General features: G+C 33.4%; 1 protein-coding gene across 2 annotated transcripts; it reads right to left on the minus strand.

The window, feature by feature from the left end:
- Positions 1–962: 962 nt before the first annotated feature.
- LOC120195693 (WRKY transcription factor 71-like) lies at positions 963–2,801 on the minus strand. 2 transcript variants are annotated; one of them, XM_039197634.1, is made up of 4 exons: positions 2,768–2,801; positions 2,231–2,706; positions 1,659–1,799; positions 963–1,455 (listed from the first exon to the last, which is right to left on the minus strand). In XM_039197634.1, exons 2-4 carry the CDS (start codon positions 2,692–2,694, stop codon positions 1,113–1,115), a joined length of 948 nt encoding a protein of 315 aa, XP_039053565.1. In that variant the 5' UTR covers positions 2,695–2,706; positions 2,768–2,801; the 3' UTR covers positions 963–1,112. The 2 variants fall into 2 exon arrangements, with proteins under 2 accessions (XP_039053565.1, XP_039053564.1); XM_039197633.1 differs by having other exon boundaries at positions 965–1,455; positions 2,231–2,737; positions 2,768–2,798.
- Positions 2,802–20,398: the final 17,597 nt, after the last annotated feature.

Raw genomic sequence — 20,398 nt, forward strand, 5'->3', positions numbered from 1 at the left:
GATCTCTGCATCGGTTTGTCAAACCCACATTTTAAAATTCGTTTGTTTCTTTAGATATGAAAAAAGGTTTCGGAAAATAATTAAAATAGCCGTCTTTTGTGGGAAAATTCAAACTTCTTTTGTTGAAAACATGAATTTCATTGTCATGAATTGGAATACATATATAGACAAATTAACATGTATATACGTTTCCAAATTTGTTTTAAATTGATTGAATTTGAATTACACCTATAAACACAATCAACATAAAAAAAATTAGGCATGCTACACATATATAAACACATGGACTAATTAATTAAGCCAATTTGAACGTATCAGACCTTAGTTATCTTTAAATCTCATCAAATGATTCCAGTAATTAAAAGAAATATTTTCTTTAGAGGTTACGGATTTAAATAGTTATGTCTCCAGGGATTATATATTGTCAACGACTAAGAAAATTTATTAATATATACTATCTTATAATAATCTTAGACTAATACACAAAAGGGGAAGTAATGAATACCTTAATTATTCTATTAGTAAATTAATTAAGCCTAATCAAACTGTATAAATAATCTTCTTCCATAATATTTTGTTAATTTTTGCATATACATAATAGAAAAATGTCTACTTATCTTTTAAAGACTTCTCCAAAACTTCTAGAACGTCACAATTTTTTCAATGTCTTTTACCTGTCAAGGTTTTTAAGATCTGGTAATTTCCATTGAAATATACACGATGAAACTCTTGAATACTTAAAGATTTAAAGTCTTGATTTCCATTAGTAGTACTAAAATATCATTAGTCGAAGAAACATAAAATTAAAATTTTCATGTACCTATTGAGTGGTCCGAGTGTTATTCTCTTTAAAGATTTCGAGTTCAAAAAACTTTATTTATAGGGTGTATGAATATTATTAATGACTAAAAAAGACTTTGAACATATATTACCTTATATTTCACTCCTATTAGAAATCATCCACATAATCATTCAAACAGGAAATAAAGAGAACAAATTAAAGTGCAATCAATATTCTTCTATGAGGGGTTTCCAATATTACAACAACCTCATGTGGACTGTGATACTAAACATATTGCACAACAAAATCAAGGAATCAGAAAGGAGTTAATTTATGGCGCCTGACAGCGGGTGAAGGAAGAAACTAAGTCTTGTAATAGGCCATAATCAGGAATTTGAAGCTGCTGCTGCTGTTGGTACTGCATGGAGTCGGTGTTTCCTGATGGATCATTGCTGGATGAAGGGAGCAAATGACTTAGGAATTCATGAGGGAAACCAGGACCCATCGTCATGGCCGAAGGCGAAAACCCCCCCACACCGTGGCCACGGAGAGTTGTCGGAATGTGGTGGTCGTGCTTTCCTTCATATGTTGTGATCACCACCGACGGGTCCTGAAATGATCTCTCTACTCGCTTCTTAACACCACATTTTGGGCTTGTGCATCTGTAGTAACTTCTGCAAATGGAACCATTGTAGCTGAAATTTAACTTGTAATCACGAAAAAAGATATGAATGATGAACAAGGAGTTTACTTTAACTGGGAAAAGGAAGATACAGCTAGGGTTTAGAAATTAAAATTTCTATTCAAAACGATAATTAATGAAAAAGAAGTAGAAATTTGGAATACAAATATGAAAACATAAGAAGAATTGATGAACCTTGGAAAAGGACTGTTCTTGACGGCCTTCTGACCGTACTTCCTCCACCTGTATCCATCTTCAAGATTATCGATCTCACTATTTGTGAGAAACGCGAACCTTGGCTCCTTTTGCCTTTTCTCCTTCTTTGTTGCCTTGTTCCTGCATATTTACTCGTTTTCTCAGTAATAATATTAGGGTTTTGTTCAAGGAATAAGCTCATTTATGTTGATATCCAGAACATGGGAAAGAACAAAGAAAAAAACTTGAGATTTCTACCACAAAAAGAAAATATCATTTAGGATCTAAATAGAAGAAAGGTATCAAAACCAATACCATGTATTCATCCATTCAAAGACTTCGAAAAAATGGAAGAAAATAACGCGTTTTCAGTCAAGGTGATTTTAGAAATAATTACTTTTTTTTTCAAGACTAAGAACATTCAAAATCATAAACCATTAAACCAATATATCGATCTTGAAATTTCTATTTAGCTAAATCTATGACAGTAGGTAGCTAGAATGAACAAGACAAATCCTTGAACCAGAAACCAGAAACAAAAGTTTCCCGGAAGAAAAAAAAAAAGAACCTACACTTTCTTTGACTTGTCATCTCCTTGATCTTCAGACGCTTTTGGCTGCTTATCTTTCTTACCCGTGCTCGAATCTTCGTCTTCATTAGAAGAACAATACACTGAGGAAATGGGTGTTGATAGGTTCTCAGAAATATTATGATTCAAATTTTGATTATCCCCCACTGAATTCTCTGCAGAAATGCCGATTCTCTTGGTGTTTGTAGTACTGTCATCCATGGGACTAACAACATCTGATGAAGAAAAAGACATGTCAAAGGCTCTCGAAAAGGAGTTGTAGTCAACGGAGCCGCCATTTAAGTAGTCGGTGAAGCTCATGTATGAAGGATCTAAGGCTGGTGTTGGAGCTGCAGATTGGTTGTAAATACAAGGATTGTTGTCGCCAAAGAAGTGAAAGGTTGATCGGTTGAATCCTTGGAAAGGATCATAGTTGTGTTGCGAATTGTTCTTTTCATTTGACGACATATAAACAATAATGAAAAAAGAAAGAAAGAAAGAAAGAAAGAAAGAAAGAAGGAAGGAAGGAAGGAACAAAAATTGAAGAAGATGAAGAGCCGAAGAAGCAAGAGGGTAAAACTACAATGAAAAATAAAAGGTTTAAAAGTGAGGGAAGAAAAAGGAGTTTTGATTAAGAAGTTTTTGTTTTTGTGTTTTATTAATGAGTGTGTGGTGTTAGATTATTTATTTATTTATTTTTATTAGGTCAAATTAACCTTTCATCCCTATACTATGTTTAAATTCAAGATTTTTTATATTTCAAATTTATATATTTTGATTCTTTTAGTTGTATATAAGACCATTAGTTAATTCAAATTATATTAATGATTTCAGCTAAAATACTACTTTTTTTAATGGGAATGAAACATATTTCATGATCAACCATTTACAAGGAGATTAATTACTATTATCAATGGTGGATACCCTATTTTCAATATATAAAAAAGATATAAGGACTACAATTAAATTTGAGTATAGTAAATGAACTAAAATCATAATTTGTCTTCACTATTAATTTCTTTTATTAGAGAGATGTAAAGGATTGGGAAGGTTTGGCTATTTTCCACTCTCATTTAAGTTTCACTTCAAAAATCTAAGTTCCACACATATTTTTCACGGATGATTATAGATGCTCAAACCAAACAATTGAATTATATTGTTTTACACATCACGTTTGTCAAAAGTATCAACCCATCAAGTGTATATAGTTGAGATATCTTCTCACTTATCGATATACACTAATTAAACATCAAGTTTATTATACAACACTTTTTTAAAAATTTGTTAAATTTATGGTATGAATAAAAATTTATATATTTTATATAAAAATATATTTATAAGTCCATTGAATTTAAATTTAATTAACATTATTTTTTTGATAAATAAGAAATACTACTATAGGCCTCGTTAAAAAAAACTCTAAACCTAATTAGGGGAGAAGAATACACATGTTAACAGCAACGGAAAAAGCCTCGAGATAAAACTCGACAAAATACAAAACAAGCTTAACAAGACATAAGCATATGAAATAGGCAAGGACCAGAACTAATTCTAACCACCTGGGTCGGCCCTTTGATTAATATGTGAACTCATATTTTTCCTCCTTATTCGACTCTGACCATTACCATGATGGTTCAAAGGGGAGTCAACAGCTTGCTTCCTGTGAAGCAATGAGATTACCTCGAGAGAAGGCTCACTAGACTACATTTCCTCACTAAACTTTACTCTCTCTCTTATTTTACTCACTATACTTTTAATTTTTTTAATTTACTCACTAACTTTCGAATTATTCCTGTTTTGGTGACTCTGGATTATTTCTTTATTATTTAATATAAAGATAATTGAAAATACTAAATTAAAATAGATGGTGGTCCTCCGTTCGCCATCGTTAGACGTCATCGTTGACGGTCGTAGATGGTGGTTGTTCGATCCCATATTTCATCGGTCGGTTTTGGTTGTTCGATCCCAAATTTCATCGGTCGCTTTTCTCTCAACCCCCTGAGTCTAAATCTGACCTTTATTTTATCGAAACATGCTCCGAATCAGATCAAAAGTTATAAAACCAAAATGTCAGTTGTCGTAGATGGTGGTAATTTGTCCCGGATTTCATAGGTCATGTTGCCTCGATCTCTTAAGTTTGAATCAGACCACAATTTTATTGGAACATGCTCTGAAGTCCACATATAGGAGTTCTAAAATAGGGATATGCTCTGCTGCTCTTTAGGGTAGGTTAGATTGGGAAAAGAAAGGGGACATGTTCGGTTGCTCTTCAAGGTATGTTAGATCAAGAAAGGAAATGAGATATGCTCTGCTACTCTTTAGGTTAGGTCAGATCAAGATAGATTTGCTCCAATACTCTTCAGGGTAGGTCAAATCTAAAGGAAAAAATATGTTTCGCTGCTCTTCAGGGTAGGTCAGATCAAGATAGATTTGCTCTACTGCTTATTAGGGTAGGTTAAATCTAAAGAAAAATGGAATATGCTCTACTACTCTTCAGGGTAGGTCAAATTAAGATAAATTCGATCCACTTCTCATCAGGGTAGGTCAGATCAAGATATATTTCCTCCACTAATGTTGCATCTATCATTTAGGTTCAATTTTTTCATTTTAAAAAAAATCCTACTTAAGAGTCTTATGGATGGCTTGAAGGACTTATCATCATGCTAGAAAGACTTATTAGTGACTCAAAGGGTTTAATCATCATGTTCGATAGACTTAATGATGTCCATAAGGACTTACTCGTTTTTGGAAATAGATTACTAGGTATGAAACTTTAGAAATCACTTTCTTACTTTTCAAAAATTTCATTTTCTAGAAATGAGAAACTTTGAAAATCATTTTCTAAAATATCATATGAAAACGTCATGCCTAAAGGTCTTATAGCTGGCATGAAGGACTTATCATCTTGCTTGAAAGATTTATAGATGACCCGAAAGAGTTAATCATCATGCTCAAAAGCCTTAATGATTGTTGGAAGGACTTAGTCTTTGAAAATCAACTTTTTTAATTCATTTAAAAATATCATATCGGTTGGGTAACATGCCCTACTTCAAAGTAATCATTGTTCTGTGGATTAGGCTTCTCAATTCTTGAGGTCCTGCCACTCTAAATATAATTCCCTCCATTTAAGGCTTTAATTTTGATTTTCTTTTCTTTCTTGGGAAGATCTTTAAGGATTATGCGTTTATGTATGAAAATATGAATGCAATTAAATTCATCTAAATGTAAGGCATGACTTTCTCATATGCAGAAATGTTGATCATTAATCTACTTTTGATTCGATCATTCTTGAATAAGGTCGACCTTCATATTAACATGACAACTCGATAGTTCAAGCTTGTATCTTTTAGAAAATAATATGATCATCCTATGTCGTCATGCCTTTCCTGTCTTCTATCTTTTAGTTTCTTCATCAAAATCTTAGAAGAAATTATATTTCTCTTGAATTTTGTTGCGATTAGGGATATGGTCTTGCCAACTTTTCTGCCTCTGACTCAATTGATCAATCAATGTTGATTTTTAGGACCCTTCTGCCAACTGAAACATGAGTGGTTTACTTTTACAAGGTAAGCTCTTCTTGTCTTCATATTCTACCCCTATTATTTCAAGCGACGAAGTTCATCTTCAATGTCTTCTCGATATGATTCTTGCTATCTCAACATGATCTGGTCTTTAGAAATGCCCTAATATGGGTATTTTGTGGCCTAATTGTAGTTGAATGGCAAGAAAATCGACTTCAAATGGCCTCATCCTCGGGTTATTTATCAGCAATCACATGTTATCAACCTTGAAAAAAAATAAAAGTTCCATCAAATATCTTTCTACCTTCTTATTATGACCTTAATATTTTAAGGGGTTATCTTTATATGGGGTCTCAAAACTAGATGAAAACTCAAGAAGTGACCAATACTTTTGAAATAAATGTATTGAATCTTTTCTACAAGCTAAAATACTAGAAAATTTCAAAATAAGCCATGCCCCTTCTTATTAAGGCAATCTTCTGCTTCCTGATCGATTACTAATATTGATGTTGTCATAAAAAATGTGAGAAATTTTATTCTTGAGTATTCTGATAGTTTAGACTTTATTTCTTGATAATCGAAGAATATATTCATTGTTTTTATGTCGCTTGTGGTTTTATTTCTTTATTTGAGGTAGATAAAGCCTCATCAACTTAAGGACCTACTTCAATCCTGAGAGATCGTCCTATTTGAAAGTGTTTTTCTTCCTTTTTTTTTCAAAATGTGAAAAAGTTTGAATAAGAAGTTTTTAAAATGGTGTCACTTTCTTTGGGATCACAATAAAAACAAATCATAAAACAATAGTTCACTGAATATCAAATAAGTCAACTATTCTTTTAATCTTTCAAAATTTATATCCCTTTGACAAGTGTCAAGATTGATACTAATTTTGAGGCTTAGGTTAATTTGGGAAGGTAGAGTATTTCATGTTGGCTTATTTGGTTAAGATATAGAATTCTTGATTCTGGTGTTCATTTATCTAACGAAGTAGTCATTACGCTTAGCTTTTGGAAATGTTCACCGATTTCCAGCTCTCGTGAGTGTTTTCAGGTGGTGTGATGCTTAATCAAGAGATGTATAAGACCACCTACTATACAAAAGCTACACAATATTCATATTTGAGTTGTCTTTTCATGTTTTCAACTCGAATCATTTTTTGGTTTCAAGACGTCATTTGGAACTTAAGTCCTGAACCCCCTTTATTATTTTTCCCTATCATGCATTAAAATTTTAGAAAACTTTGTTTTTGCAAATAAAATATTAATCCTGAGAGACAGGATGAAATCTGAATATAATATTTTTTAATTAGAAATCAACGTATGATTAAAATGGACTTTTCAGGCATATAATGTAGGCCAGAGCTCATGGTTATAAAAAAAAGGATAAACATGGCCAAAAAAGTGTTTAAGGGTGATCGAACCAAGGCTCAATTCGTTCTAATACCTTCATTCTTACCTTACCCAATTTGAATATGCTTGCAACTTGCCTTTTATTTTCTTTCTTTTTGGATCCCTTTAGACTACCCATTTTTTGGTTTTTCACCCTAGACTTCATCTCCATTTTTCTATACCTTTTTTATTTCTCGATTTCCTTATTGGATCTGGATCTTTGAGCTGGTTACTTGATCAAATTGTGGTTTGAGGATCATTGGGTCACTTTATTTTGATAGACTCATTGCTTGTACTTATTGTCTTCTTCATTGTTGAATTTTGAACTTCACTTTGATTTGAATGCATTATTTACTCTCTTCATTTGGAGAAATTGTCAATTATTTGTTATACTTGGAACATACTTTGGTTTTCTCAACTTGAATTGGTCTTTGAGCACTTCTTATTTGGTCCATCTTACAATTCCTTGTTATTTCACTTTATTTCACATAGAGTTATCCTTGTAACAAAATCTGGATTGATGGTCTTCACTCATGCGAGAAGATTTCCTTCACCTTGCCCCCAGTGTGGAGGGTGATCCTTGGTTAGGGTCTATTGGGATTTTTGGAAGCTCGATTCGATAACCAGAACGGTTTGCAAAGAGGGGTCGGAACGGTTTTTGAATTTAGGGGGTAAGGAGATTGAAAGATAGAAAATTGCACAGCGATTTAGAGTGGTTCGACTTTCTAAACCTAAGTCTATGTCCACTACCTTAGCTTCTCACCAAGGATTTTCCAACAAATTCACTAATTTGTTTTTTCTTTTGAGGACAAAGAGATAACCTTACAACTCCCTAGTTTTTTCGGGCTAAACTAGAACCTTTCCCTAGCTTTTACACAGGATAAGCTAGAACCTTTCCACTTTACAAAAGGATAAAATAAGTAAACAAGAAAACCTCTCTAAGGTAGGTGTTTACAAGATTGAGCTCACAAGAACAAAATATTTACAGGAGAAAGATGAAATAAGATTGAAAAACTCTTCTCTTGTGTTTGATTGCTTGGATAGTTATTCTCTTACTTCTTCAAGTGTTCTTAGCTTGTATTTATAGCTTGGAATGTGTTTGATGTCGTATATAACTGTTGGAGATGTTTTGGAGCCGTTTGGGGATGATTTTTCTACTCAAAAAGGCTGCCCATAACATGGTGCATCGATGCATTAATTGCATTCGAAATGGAGTGCATCGATGCACTACATGGTGAATCGATGCACTAGTGGCAGGTGTATGGATGCACTGCAGGGGTGCATTGATGCACTTTGACACCCTTTAGCATTTTTGCTCAAATCCAAATTTAATGGACTTTGAATTATTTTTGAAACCTTTTTAAAACTTTGAATAAATTTAATTCAAGTCCAAAAACATTTTGCCTTTAAATTTGTTATATCGAAACATAATTCAACAATCTCCCCCTTTTTGATATAACAAAATATTTGAAAAATTGTTTTTGGCAAAACTCCCCCTTAATAAAATGTTTAATGAAAAAGATACCAATTGTTAACAAAATGATATCAATTGTTACCAATTGTTTGAAAATATATGAAAATGTTAAGCTCCCCCTTTTTCATTAAGATACCAATTCTTTGATTCCCTCACTTTGTTGGTTCCTTCATGAGTGACTTGGAGCTTATCCCAAATCTCTTTGGCACTGGAACAAGATGAGATTCTTCCATATTCATTTGGGCCTAAAGCACATAATAGAATATGTATAGCCTTAGAGTTAAGCTGGAATTTTTCTACTCTTCTCTACTCCAATCTTTGTACTTGCCGGGTGGAGAGGAGTAACCGTCCATGATTGAGTTACAAGCTCCTAGATTGTAGGATTGAATAAAGTACATCATCTTATTCTTCCAATGTGCATAATTTGCTCCATTGAAAAAGGGTGGCTTGTTGACCGGTTGTGAATCTATAATAGGATATTCGTCAAGATAATAAGCACCGGAGGAAAAAATTATTTCTTTGTCGGTTGCATCAGAAATTTGTAGAGCTTCTTCGAGGAACATCTCAAGGTGGTTAAACCTTCTTAAAGAGTTAGGCTCTAATGCCAATTGTTGGGATTTTCAGAAGCTCGATTTGACAACCGGAACAGTTTACAAAGAGGGGTCGGAATGGTTTTTGAGTTTAGGGAGTAAGGAGATTGAAAGATAGAAAATTGCAAAGTGATTCAGAGTGACTCGAATTTCTAAACCAAAGTCTACATCCACTACCTTAGCTCCTCACCAAGGATTTTCCAACAAATTCACTAATTTGTTCTTTCTTTTGAGGACAAAGAGATAACCTTACAACTCCCTAGTTTTTCCGGGCTAAACTAGAACCTTTCCCTAGCTTTTACATGGGATAAGCTAGAACCTTTCCCCTTTACAAAAGGATAAAATAAGTAAAAAAGAAAACCTCTCTAAGGTAGGTGTTTACAAGATTGAGCTCACAAGAATAAAATATTTACAAGAGAAAGATGAAATAAGATTGAAAAACTCTTCTCTTGTGTTTGATTACTTGGATAGTTGTTCTCTTACTTCTTCAAGTGTCCTTAACTTGTATTTATAGCTTAGAACGTGTTTGATGTCTTATATAACCGTTGGGGATGTTTTGGAGCCGTTTGGGGATGATTTTTCTACTCAAAAAGGATGCCCATAACATGGTGCATTGGTGCACTATCAAGGTGCATCGATACCCCTTCATTAAATTCAAATAAACTAGCCGTTGCAGCCTTGGTGCATGGATGCATAGCAGGATGCATCGATGCACAATAGGATGCATCGATGCACTAATTGCATTCGAAATGGAGTGCATGGATGCACTACATGGTGCATCGATGCACTACATGGTGCATCGATGCACTAGTGGCAGGTGAATAGATGCACTGCAGGGGTGCATGGATGCACTTTGACACCCTTTAGCATTTTTGCTCAAATCCGAATTTAATGGACTTTGAATTATTTTTGAAACCTTTTTAAAACTTTGAATAAATTCAATTATTGTCCAAAAATATTTTGCCTTTAAATTTGTTATATCGAAACATAATTCAACAGGGTCGAATTAGAAGAAAAATATTCTAGGCTCAAATTGGGACAACAAGGGATACATTTTCTCTTTTTGTGAAGGGATAATGAAATAAATGCGTTCATCATTTCATATATAGAATTCCTTGCAAAAGAGGTATCCCAAGGGATGAATATTCATGATTAACTTTTATTCACATGAAAACAATATAATTAATGAATGATAGAATTATTTCAATTATTCCCTTTATTTCTTCTTTTTCTTACTTTCCAGCATGCCCCAATCTTTCGGGCTTGTATTTCTAAACTTGATCTTGTATGTCCCATCTCGTTTTTCTTACAAGAATGATTTACGTACAAACAGACATCTTGTACTCAATGCATTTAGGTTTTATTGAAGTTGAATTTTTTTTTGTTTTCATCTGAGAATGTGAGGGAGTGACTTTGAAGTCATATCTTTGGAAAATGGAAATGTTATGAAAAGATCGGCTCTGCTTGAGAATGTAAGAATATGAATTTGATGTCTCGGAAATGAAAAAGGTATGACTCTAGAGTTTCAAATAAAGGCAATGTCAAGATTCATCCTTTTGTTAATGACAATAAATTATTTCCGGTAAGGAACCGAATGATTGTACTTTTGGCTTTAGACGGTATACAAGAGGTCTAATCTTACCAATTGTCAAAGATATATAATTCTTGACGAAATAAAAAAACCTTTAATTCATTTGATTTTCAAAGAACTACAATATTAAAATTTGATTCATTGCTCATAACCTTAGAAGATGGCTAATTTCAAGCATCAAACGATTTTTGTAACTTCTCAAAGTCTGAGTCAATAGCCCAGGTCGGTAGTAGGGTAATTTTTTAGATTACTGATATAAAATAAAATTTTTGGTTTTTAAAAATTATGAATATTAATATTAAGTGTTTAAATGATTTTTTAAATATTTATTATGATTTTTGATAATAATAAAATAAATGTTTGGTAAGTGGCTAAATTGAATAAATTGAAAATTTTGATTTTAATGATTAAAATGTAAAAGTATCATAAATCAAAATCTATGAAGCTAGTTTTACCAAGTCTTGTGTGAATGGTTTTCCCCCCATTATTAAATGTATCATTCATATCCTTTTCGCCAATTTTCTAATCATATTCATTCAATTAATTTTTTCTCATTTTCATTCTTAATTTTCATTAATTGTTCTCTTAATGTTCTCATCCAAACACTTTTTTAATTCTCTCTAAAATTCTCCCAAAATATCTCATGGCTAAAATTCTTCTTCAATTAGTACTCATTTGTTGATTTATTCTTATTCCTTTCATCTTGATTTTCTCTCTTTAATCAATGTTGATCCAATTTCCTTTATTCTTGCCATTTTCTCATTTGTTTCTTGGAGGTGCCATTGTTGATCTCTTCATCCTTTTATCTTCCTTTGCAACAAGGCATTTCTCTTTTCCTTGGTTCCTTTTTTTGTTTGAACGATTAATGATTCAATGATTTGATGATTGTAATTAATCAATTCTTTTGAAGAGATGTTTGTGAATCAAACTTAATTTTGAAGGAAATCTACTCTATTTTGGATGTGTTCTTGATGTGTTGTTTTGCTTTCCAAAGATTTTTAATGTGTTGATAATTGAGGAAAATTGGTGCATCATGTTTTGTTGATCATTTGATAAGTGTTTGGAAGTAATTTTGGTTAGTGGACAACAAAGGTGAGTGGCTTTCATTCTTATAGGATAAAGATGTTCAAGGGTAAAAGAAGGCGTAGTTTAGGGAATTTATCTTAGTTGAAATATGGTATAAATGATCTTATTTTGATGCATAAAATTGATATGAATTGTGAAATGAAATGTGAATATTGGTATGTGTATTGAATATGTGCGACAAGTGATGCATATTGGTTTTGAAAGTGTATTTTGCAAAATGTATATATATTAATTTGTTAAGGTTGAGTGTGGAAACTTCACTATCCATGAATGAATCAGCAACTTGCTTTCCATATAAGGTTGATCATGACAATCAATTCTGATGAGTGTTTCAAAGTGTATTTTGAAAGTGTATATGTGTATAATCTATGAATCATTTGACAATCACTCTTGTGAACTTGGATTTAATGGTTATTTTTTTCTTAATGGGACCTTTGGATATGAAGACATGCCTAGGAAAGAGTAATCTATGGTTGTCTATATGAGTGTGAACAAGGGTTATACGGGGTAAGGTTGGTGTGTTTAGCTATGCTCTGAGAAGATTACGGGGTAAGGTTGGTGCATTGAGCTTTGCTCTGAAATACGTGTTTTTGGACCTAAGTGAGTCCACAAATAAAGAGGAGATGTATGGAGTCCATTTATTTAATGAGTGATTTGTTTTTTGAACAAAATGTCATTGATCTTCATTGGGGAAATATGTGTGTGATTTTTTCAAAAAGGTAATTGTGCATGTTTTTTGCTGCCAATTACATGGTGATGAGAAGCATATGTATTTTTTGTACATCTATGATGCATTAGATGATGGCATGGCTATTGAGGTAAAAACAAGTGAGGAGTGAATGCTTATAGGGCTTTCATTTAGCTTTGATGTGAGCATCACTTTGAATGTTAGTTGTTCATTGGGCGTTCAGCTTACACTCAATGTTTAATACGTTTTTAGAGGATTAAGGGGTGATCAGAGGCAAGGAGCAATTATTCAGTGTGATCGAGCAAGGCATTTGTTAAATAAAGTGTATATGGATTGTTTTTAATAAAACGACAATGTGAAAATCATTGGGTACTTAGTTGAAATTTGGATGGTTGAATTGTAATAAATATGGCATGTTAATTGGACTTAAGATTTGCATTGAACTATATTAATGATTTGATGTTGTTTTTGAAGATTTTGAATCTATATACAAGTATAGTCTCAATGCCAAATTGGATAAATGTTGAATTATGCCTTAATGAAGTGTTTGGCGTGTTTAGACAAGTGGCATTAAGTGTACTAAATGTGTTAGACTTATAGGATGGATGAAATGACCCGAAATGAATAATTGGAATAGGTGACTTGTGCCAAAAGTGAACTTTTGTGCAATGTTTGAATTTTGATGCTAGATCATTGTACGATGTTGTGACTTGTGTTATAAAGCATTCTACAAGTGTGACATGTATGATGTGGTATGAAGGTGTCCAAGAATGTATCTAGTCCATATGATTGATTATCTGGAAATTTTGTAGCTTATTTATGCATGTTCTTAAGAATTTCGCACTTCTCCAAAAAAAAGATCGATCCGTTAGGGGAAAAGATTGATCTTTTCCCAAAAAATATCGATCCCTTATTTCAAAGGATCGATCCCAAACTCACTATTTTACAAAAGATCGATCCCTCATGAAAAATGATGGATCCCTTTGTTGTGTGCTCGATGAAAAATGGTAAACTCGCATTCATTAAAGGTCCTAAGTGTTCCTAAGTCTTATTTTGACCCTAGGATTTTTGTATAAGTTAAGAATGGTCCAGAAATTGAATTGTTAATTAATATTAGACCTTAACTTGGAATATGATGAGACTTGCGTCACACTTAAATATACCTAATTACATAATGAAGGTGTCAATTGCATGGTTGTTGTTTGTATGTGACTTTTGAATTGTTTATGTTTTAGTCCTAAGATAAACATGTCTAATTAGGTCCCTGGTTGATGTCTGATTAATCTGGAATTTTTCATGTCAATAAATAAGGACTAACAATTAATATTTTTAAACTTAATACAATATTTCCATGTTGAATTACTTAATTATGTGAATTTACTGAATTACCCCTACTTAGCTAATAATGTACATCTTGTAATGCCTTGATTGTTTGAGTGCTAGATATATGATTTAAATTTGTATTCTTCTATATAGTATGCATGTTTAGGGTTTCTATTCTATCTGACAAAGTTTGAGTTCTAATAAACACTCAATTACCCAGCTAGTTCTGCGTGACTGGGTATGGGGTGTTACAATAATTTCCAAAATATTTAAGAAAATAATAAAGGAAAAACAAAAACAAGTTCAAACAAGACAATGCAAGTGCAACAAAGATTCATGGTGTATAGAATTACTTCTTCTTAATTCACATCAGAATGCCCCATTACTCATCAAAGGTCTATGCTCATAGTCAATCAAATTCTGGACCTTACGCTTCAATGTCCAACAATCATCATTAGTGTACCCTGAGCTTTCTATGTGGTAGCTACACACTACGTTAACATCATAGCCTTCAAGAAATAGTGGTTCTTTTGGCCTTGACTGAACTAGAGTGATAATGTTTTTCATAATCAAGACAAGAAACAATTCTTGATACGTCATTGGAATCGAATCAATCAGAGTATTTTCTTGGATTACCCTTTTATATTGAGACCCCGCCATATTAATTTCAACATCTTCCTCAACATTGGTGCTTTTAATGCTCCCTATTCTGCCATTCTGGATAGTCATTTCAATAATATCTGCAGATGTAACTAGCTCAATAAAGCGATTGGAGGCTTTTCCTGTCAAATATCCTATGAAGGGAACTCCCAAGGTATTCAAGAAAAGCATTTTCATTTCTTCTTCATCTAAGGGAGGATGAACTTGCACCACCTTGTTCATCCACCTTTGAGTATGTTGTCAAAAGCTTTCAGTGGACCTTTTCTCCATGCTTTGCAACGTGAATAAAGTGGGTCTCATATTCTTCACATGTTTATGTTGTTTTAATAAAGACTTGGCTAAATCCTTCTGATAATTGTCGTTCTGCTATCAAAAATAATTCCAGCTTCTTTAATAAATAGAAAGGGAAAGTAGTATAAAGAAGTAGGGTTGATCCACAGGGACTGTGGTGTTTCTGATTTACTGAAACTCTTTCTTGATTTAGAAGAAGATAGAATTCCAGATAAAGATGAAAAGATATAGCAAAAAAATAAATAATTATATAAAAGGAAAAAAAATAATAAAATAATAAATAATAATTTTAAAGATAATAATAAAGATAAAAGGGGGGTTTTAAATTGTTTAAAGAAATAAAAAGATAACGATTAAATAAACAATTAAATAAATAAAAGAGATTGGGATAACAAAACCTTATGGTAAAAGCAGCCTCAGACTTCAACTTTGCCTCAAATTCCTTGGATCATCAAAACATATATTTACTTCAAGATTCACGTCGGCTACCTGTCTACAAGGACAAATCCTTATGACTATACTTTGTGTACCGAATATCCAAGTGCACTCTTAAATTTCGATTTGTGAGATGATTTAAGCAACAAAAATGTTGTAGATCTTTAAAACATTGACGATCGAAAAGCTGACGACTCTGATTATGTTGTTTCAACAATAACTGATTTCGATCTCAGTTTCCTCTTAGCAAACAATTTTGTTGAGTGTATTCACAGGAAGTCGAATGTACTTCAATGAGCCAATCCTTCTTCCAACGTTAACCATAACAACATCCAAACCAACATCAACTTTTGGTTTTGAAAATTGTTTTAATTTGAAAATAAGCCCAAAAAACATAGAGAAAAATTCGAAGTGATTTAAGTACCTTACAATTCTCACGTTTGGAATTGAGCCTTCGCTTTAGCCTTCGGCTTAAAAGAAAATTAGCTAAGCATGACCAAAGTCATACTTAGCATATTTGAAAATGAAATTTTAAAAGAAAATAAACAAATATGCGAAAAAGTTTGAAGGAAAATAGAGAGAATGCTAAAGAGAGAAAGAAGATTTAATTCTCAGATGTGAGAGATATGTTTCTAGGCTTACCCTGATAGGATATTTATAGTCTTCAAATTCCTAAAAAAAGCTAAAGATAATTCCTAAAATAATATCTTAAATCCTAATAAAAACATTTAAAACTATTTAAACTAAAATACCTAAAACAAAGATAAAAATAAAATAATATTTTAAATATTATCCTAAATCCTAATTAATATACTAAAACCTATTTAAACTAAAATATCTAAAACAAAGATAAAATATAATATTTAAAACATTATTCTAAAATTTGAGTTTAATTCAAATCTAAATTGCAGAAACACGTGGCTGATCTATTCGTTCTTCTAGAAACGCTGACTGGACCTTCTAGAAGGTGCTGATGTCATCGCCTCGTCGGATGTTTCATGTCCAAAGTCATGCCCACTAATCCATCTTTGATTCCGAAAATAAAAAAAAACTACAGAATTCTGTCCTTTAAGTACAATTTCCAGAATCTAACGTCCTGCACAGATAATGAATCAAAACGAACAAATAAGTCACAAAAACCAATAATTAAGGAGTAATTTAAAAGAAAAATATTAACTAAATTAAGCACTTATCAAATTTCCCCTCACTTATTAAATGTTTTTCCTCAAGCATTCCTCAATTAACATATCAATATCATAAGTTGTCATCTTCAATTTCAATTTATTCCTCAAACATCCAATTGAACTAAGTCCATGAAAATTTCCGAATTTCAAGTTACATCAAGCAAAGACACAACTAAGAAAAATTTAAATTGAGTAAGATATCCCAATTAATTGCCAACTTCAATGAAACATGACTAAATTCCTTTCAAAGATTCACACATATCTGCTCAAAGTGTTTGGGGTAAATAAAATTGCTCAAACCGAAACTAATCAAAATATTACCATAGGCTTGGAATCCAATCAAGTCTCCACTACAAAAAATGAACATAATGCAATAATCAAGGGGTATTAAACAAGGTGTAACGGGGCTTGGTTAGGGTAGGAAAAAGGCCAAAAAGAAATGTTTAAAATACCAAAACAAAAGAACAAAATAATTAAGAACAATCCACAAATTAACATAAAACGCAATAAAAAAAACAAAATAAGGAAAAAAAATAGATGAAAGACAATTGAAACGATCAAATTTTCCTATCTTTTTTCGAACGAATAGTCTGTTTTTTTGTTGTTCGAAACAGTGAACAACTTGCTTTGTTCGACTCTTTTTGAAACAGTGATTTTTTCTTTTTTGTAGAACAAGAGTGATACAAGATCTCAAGTCTCGGTAAGGGTGTGAAAAGAGAGAGAAAATAAAAAGAAAGGCTTCAGGTTTAATTATGAGGTATAAAATAAATAAAGGGAAATAGGCTCAAATGTGGTTCACTAGTGGATATATAAACAGATAGGCTTTTGGGAAAAATGGGTTTATCATAGGTGCCCCTATCACATTGAAATATTACGTTCAACATGTAATCTCAATATGCATTCTGATTACAAGTTCTATAATATCCTAATTAGTCTGGCACACTCAAGTCAAACAATGAGTAAGAAAGAAAATGTATGCTCGTTAGGTTCGAAACTCACAAGAAAAGTTTATATGCTCTGAGTCAAGTTCATCTCTATCAACAAAAGTATGAAATATCAATACTCATCAAAAAAATCACTAGCTATACCAAGTACCAATCATGCAAATTAAATTCGATCAAAATATGGTCACAATCCAAAAGAAAACAAGAGTATAAAATGAAGTTAAAGAATAACAACCAATGATCTCAACATATCATATCAAAATATCTCAATTTCAAACAATCAAACAAATCAAGGAAAAAATTTGACATGGTTATCCTTCCCCCCTCACTTAATTCGTATTGTCTCAAAACGTATATCAGATTTAAAAACAAAGAAATCGAAAATGAATATTCCCCAATCTAGTGTCGAGCACGTCGAGACGAGCCCAGGTGAAGGTAAAAAAGAACCTCGACAAGGTTGGCTTCAATAGTGTCAAGGCAATCAGACACGCCTTGCATCTCGGCTCGAATATCTGGTTGGGAACTGGCTGCTGGAGGTGGTTCAGTCCACCTCATGTACATTTGCCCATTACGAGGTGTAATGGTGCCAGGAGGTACAATGTGGGGGGCAGCGGGAGTGCCTGTGAGAAGTCTCATTAAGTCCAAACACCTAGCATCAAGTGGATCCATAGAAAAAGTATGAGTACAATTTGCAGTATCAAAGGTCAATGGAAACAAACGAGATGCTAAATTGGTAATATAAGGTTCACGAATCAAGGGTCGATTGGTTTGTACAACTCATGCGAATGCTCAAGCGAACCAATATCCTAAGTTTACCTTCATTCCGGTTTACATACACCATAAGAAAAACAATTCAACCTTACTCAAACAAGATGTAGTATCATTACGGCCGACATAGTTGTAAGCAAGGAACCGGTGTATGTAACGGAGAGTAGGGTCGTGAATATGCCAGCCTTTGTAATGCGTGCATCGAATTGAATTCCTACTAATTCTGTAAGTGCCTCATAAGCCATTTCAGTGTCAAAATCCTATGGAATCTCACGTAAAGATGTTAGATAATCATGGTCTGTGGCATTAGTCATAAACCCCATATAGAAGTTAAAATCATTTAACGACATCTTAAAATATTGTCCCAGCAGCCGAAAAGCAAAAATATCAGGTGTATTCATAGATATGGCACGGCGCTGTAGAAAAATTAAACTGGTATAGAACTCAAAGACCAATTCGTAATAAGTATCACATCTAATATTTGAATAAGGAGTCCAACCAATAACATCAAAATAGTCAATCACATCATAACGTAAGTGTAAAGTGTCCAGTGTACGTGATGGAAAATACTTACACACTCGAAACCTAAAATGATGGATGCTATCAAAACTTCTTGTGTCGTCACCATCAAAATCAAGATAACCTTGCAAAAACTCCTTAGGTGGTACCGAATAGGCTCGGCCCCTTCGATTCCTTTCATCGAAAGGATAGAACGTTTCGTCTGATGGCCCTTCAGTTTCATCTGAGCAGGCTTCAAAGGACGTAGGTTGCGACTACCCAGGTGAGTGGCGTGATGGTGAAGGCGTGGGTCCATATGAGGATACGGGGCTCAGTTGTGGCAGTACACCACCTGAAAAATTGAATTTGTTCCTAAAATCTTTAGAATAACCAAAAATGGGGTCCATATTAGTAACGGTTCAATATCGACAAGTTCGGAATTTACATTAGGTTATTCAAGTGTATTAAATGGTGAAGATTCGACATTTGGCATTGATTGTGTTCGCGAACCTGATGGCATGGAGTAAAACGTCAGGGTTGTTGGTGATGAAGGACCAGACGATCGTGTAGTGCTCGGTTTGGCAGCGTGACGGTTGAAAGAGAAACGATCAAACGATGGAGGGAAGGCAAAGGTCTTGGGTGAACACGTTGGGGGTCCTCAGTGGTAATCCTTGTGGCCTTCATACACCGTGTTGAGGAGGAGGTGGTGGCATGGGGAGAGGGTCGAAATCACTTGGAATATCGAAGAAAACCGGAGCGGTGTGACGGCGGTGCTCTCCAAGGTTGAGCGGCGGTGGAGTTCCTTGGTTCTCTTGGTTACATGTTCTTACCATGGTCAAAAGAAGTGGAGTAGCCGGTGTGTGGAGGAGACGACGAGCGATTATCGACGATGAAGCGTGACCGGTGGTCTTGGGTTTATGCTATGGTAGCCGATTGAAAGAACCAAATAAAGGGAGGTAGAGAGGCGTTCGACTGGAATGAAAGAAGAAAAAAATGTTGGTTGTTTGGGGAGTCTTTGTCACGTGTGGGCTATAAAAGAAGAATAAAAGAGTTTGAATTTTAGTCAAACTAAAAAGGTGGAATGATATATTATTGGGATTGGTTTAAAATTGTGAAGGTAGAGATAGTGATAGATAAGGTGGGGCCCATAAAAAGAAATTTGAAACAAAAAGTATATTCAAACTTGGAATTTCGGTAGAGGAGGGAATAAAGAAAAATTTGGGGTATGCTAACGTGCGCCACCTGGGGGGGGTCACCTACCTCCTATTTCCAGACGTGAAACACTGTCATTTCGTTAAATTCGATGTGAAGGTAGAGATAGTGATAGATAAGGTGGGGCCCATAAAAAGAAATTTGAAACAAAAAGTATATTCAAACTTGGAATTTCGGTAGAGGAGGGAATAAAGAAAAATTTGGGGTATGCTAACGTGCGCCACCTGGGGGGGGTCACCTACCTCCTATTTCCAGACGTGAAACACTGTCATTTCGTTAAATATTCGATCAGAATTTGAATCTGTTCAGGGAAAAATAAAATTAATTAAAAAAAATTAATAGAATAAAATAAAGTTTGCTAAAAAATAAAATGAAATAAAAAGAAAATAATTAGGAAAAAATGAAAATAAAAAAGAATGGGTTACTTCCCATCAAGCGCTTTTGTTTAACGTCGTTAGGTCGACGACCTGATTTTTTCTCAAACTGTAGGTTCCTCTAAATTGATTTCTTCGATTAGAC

Source organism: Hibiscus syriacus, unplaced genomic scaffold, assembly GCF_006381635.1.
Source record: "Hibiscus syriacus cultivar Baekdansim isolate YM2019G1 unplaced genomic scaffold, ASM638163v2 tig00117017_pilon, whole genome shotgun sequence".
NCBI classification, from domain to species: Eukaryota; Viridiplantae; Streptophyta; class Magnoliopsida; order Malvales; family Malvaceae; genus Hibiscus; species Hibiscus syriacus.

What these genes read in the sequence shown, in the direction of transcription:
- LOC120195693 (XM_039197634.1), bottom strand. Translation starts at nt 2,694, where the DNA reads ATGTCGTCAAATGAAAAGAACAATTCGCAACACAACTATGATCCTTTC. An exon ending in GATGACAAGTCAAAGAAAGT is followed by an intron (nt 1,800 to 2,230) that starts GTAGGTTCTTTT and finishes GTAAATATGCAG; the next exon opens with GAACAAGGCAACAAAGAAGG. An exon ending in AAGAACAGTCCTTTTCCAAG is followed by an intron (nt 1,456 to 1,658) that starts GTTCATCAATTC and finishes TTCCATTTGCAG; the next exon opens with AAGTTACTACAGATGCACAA.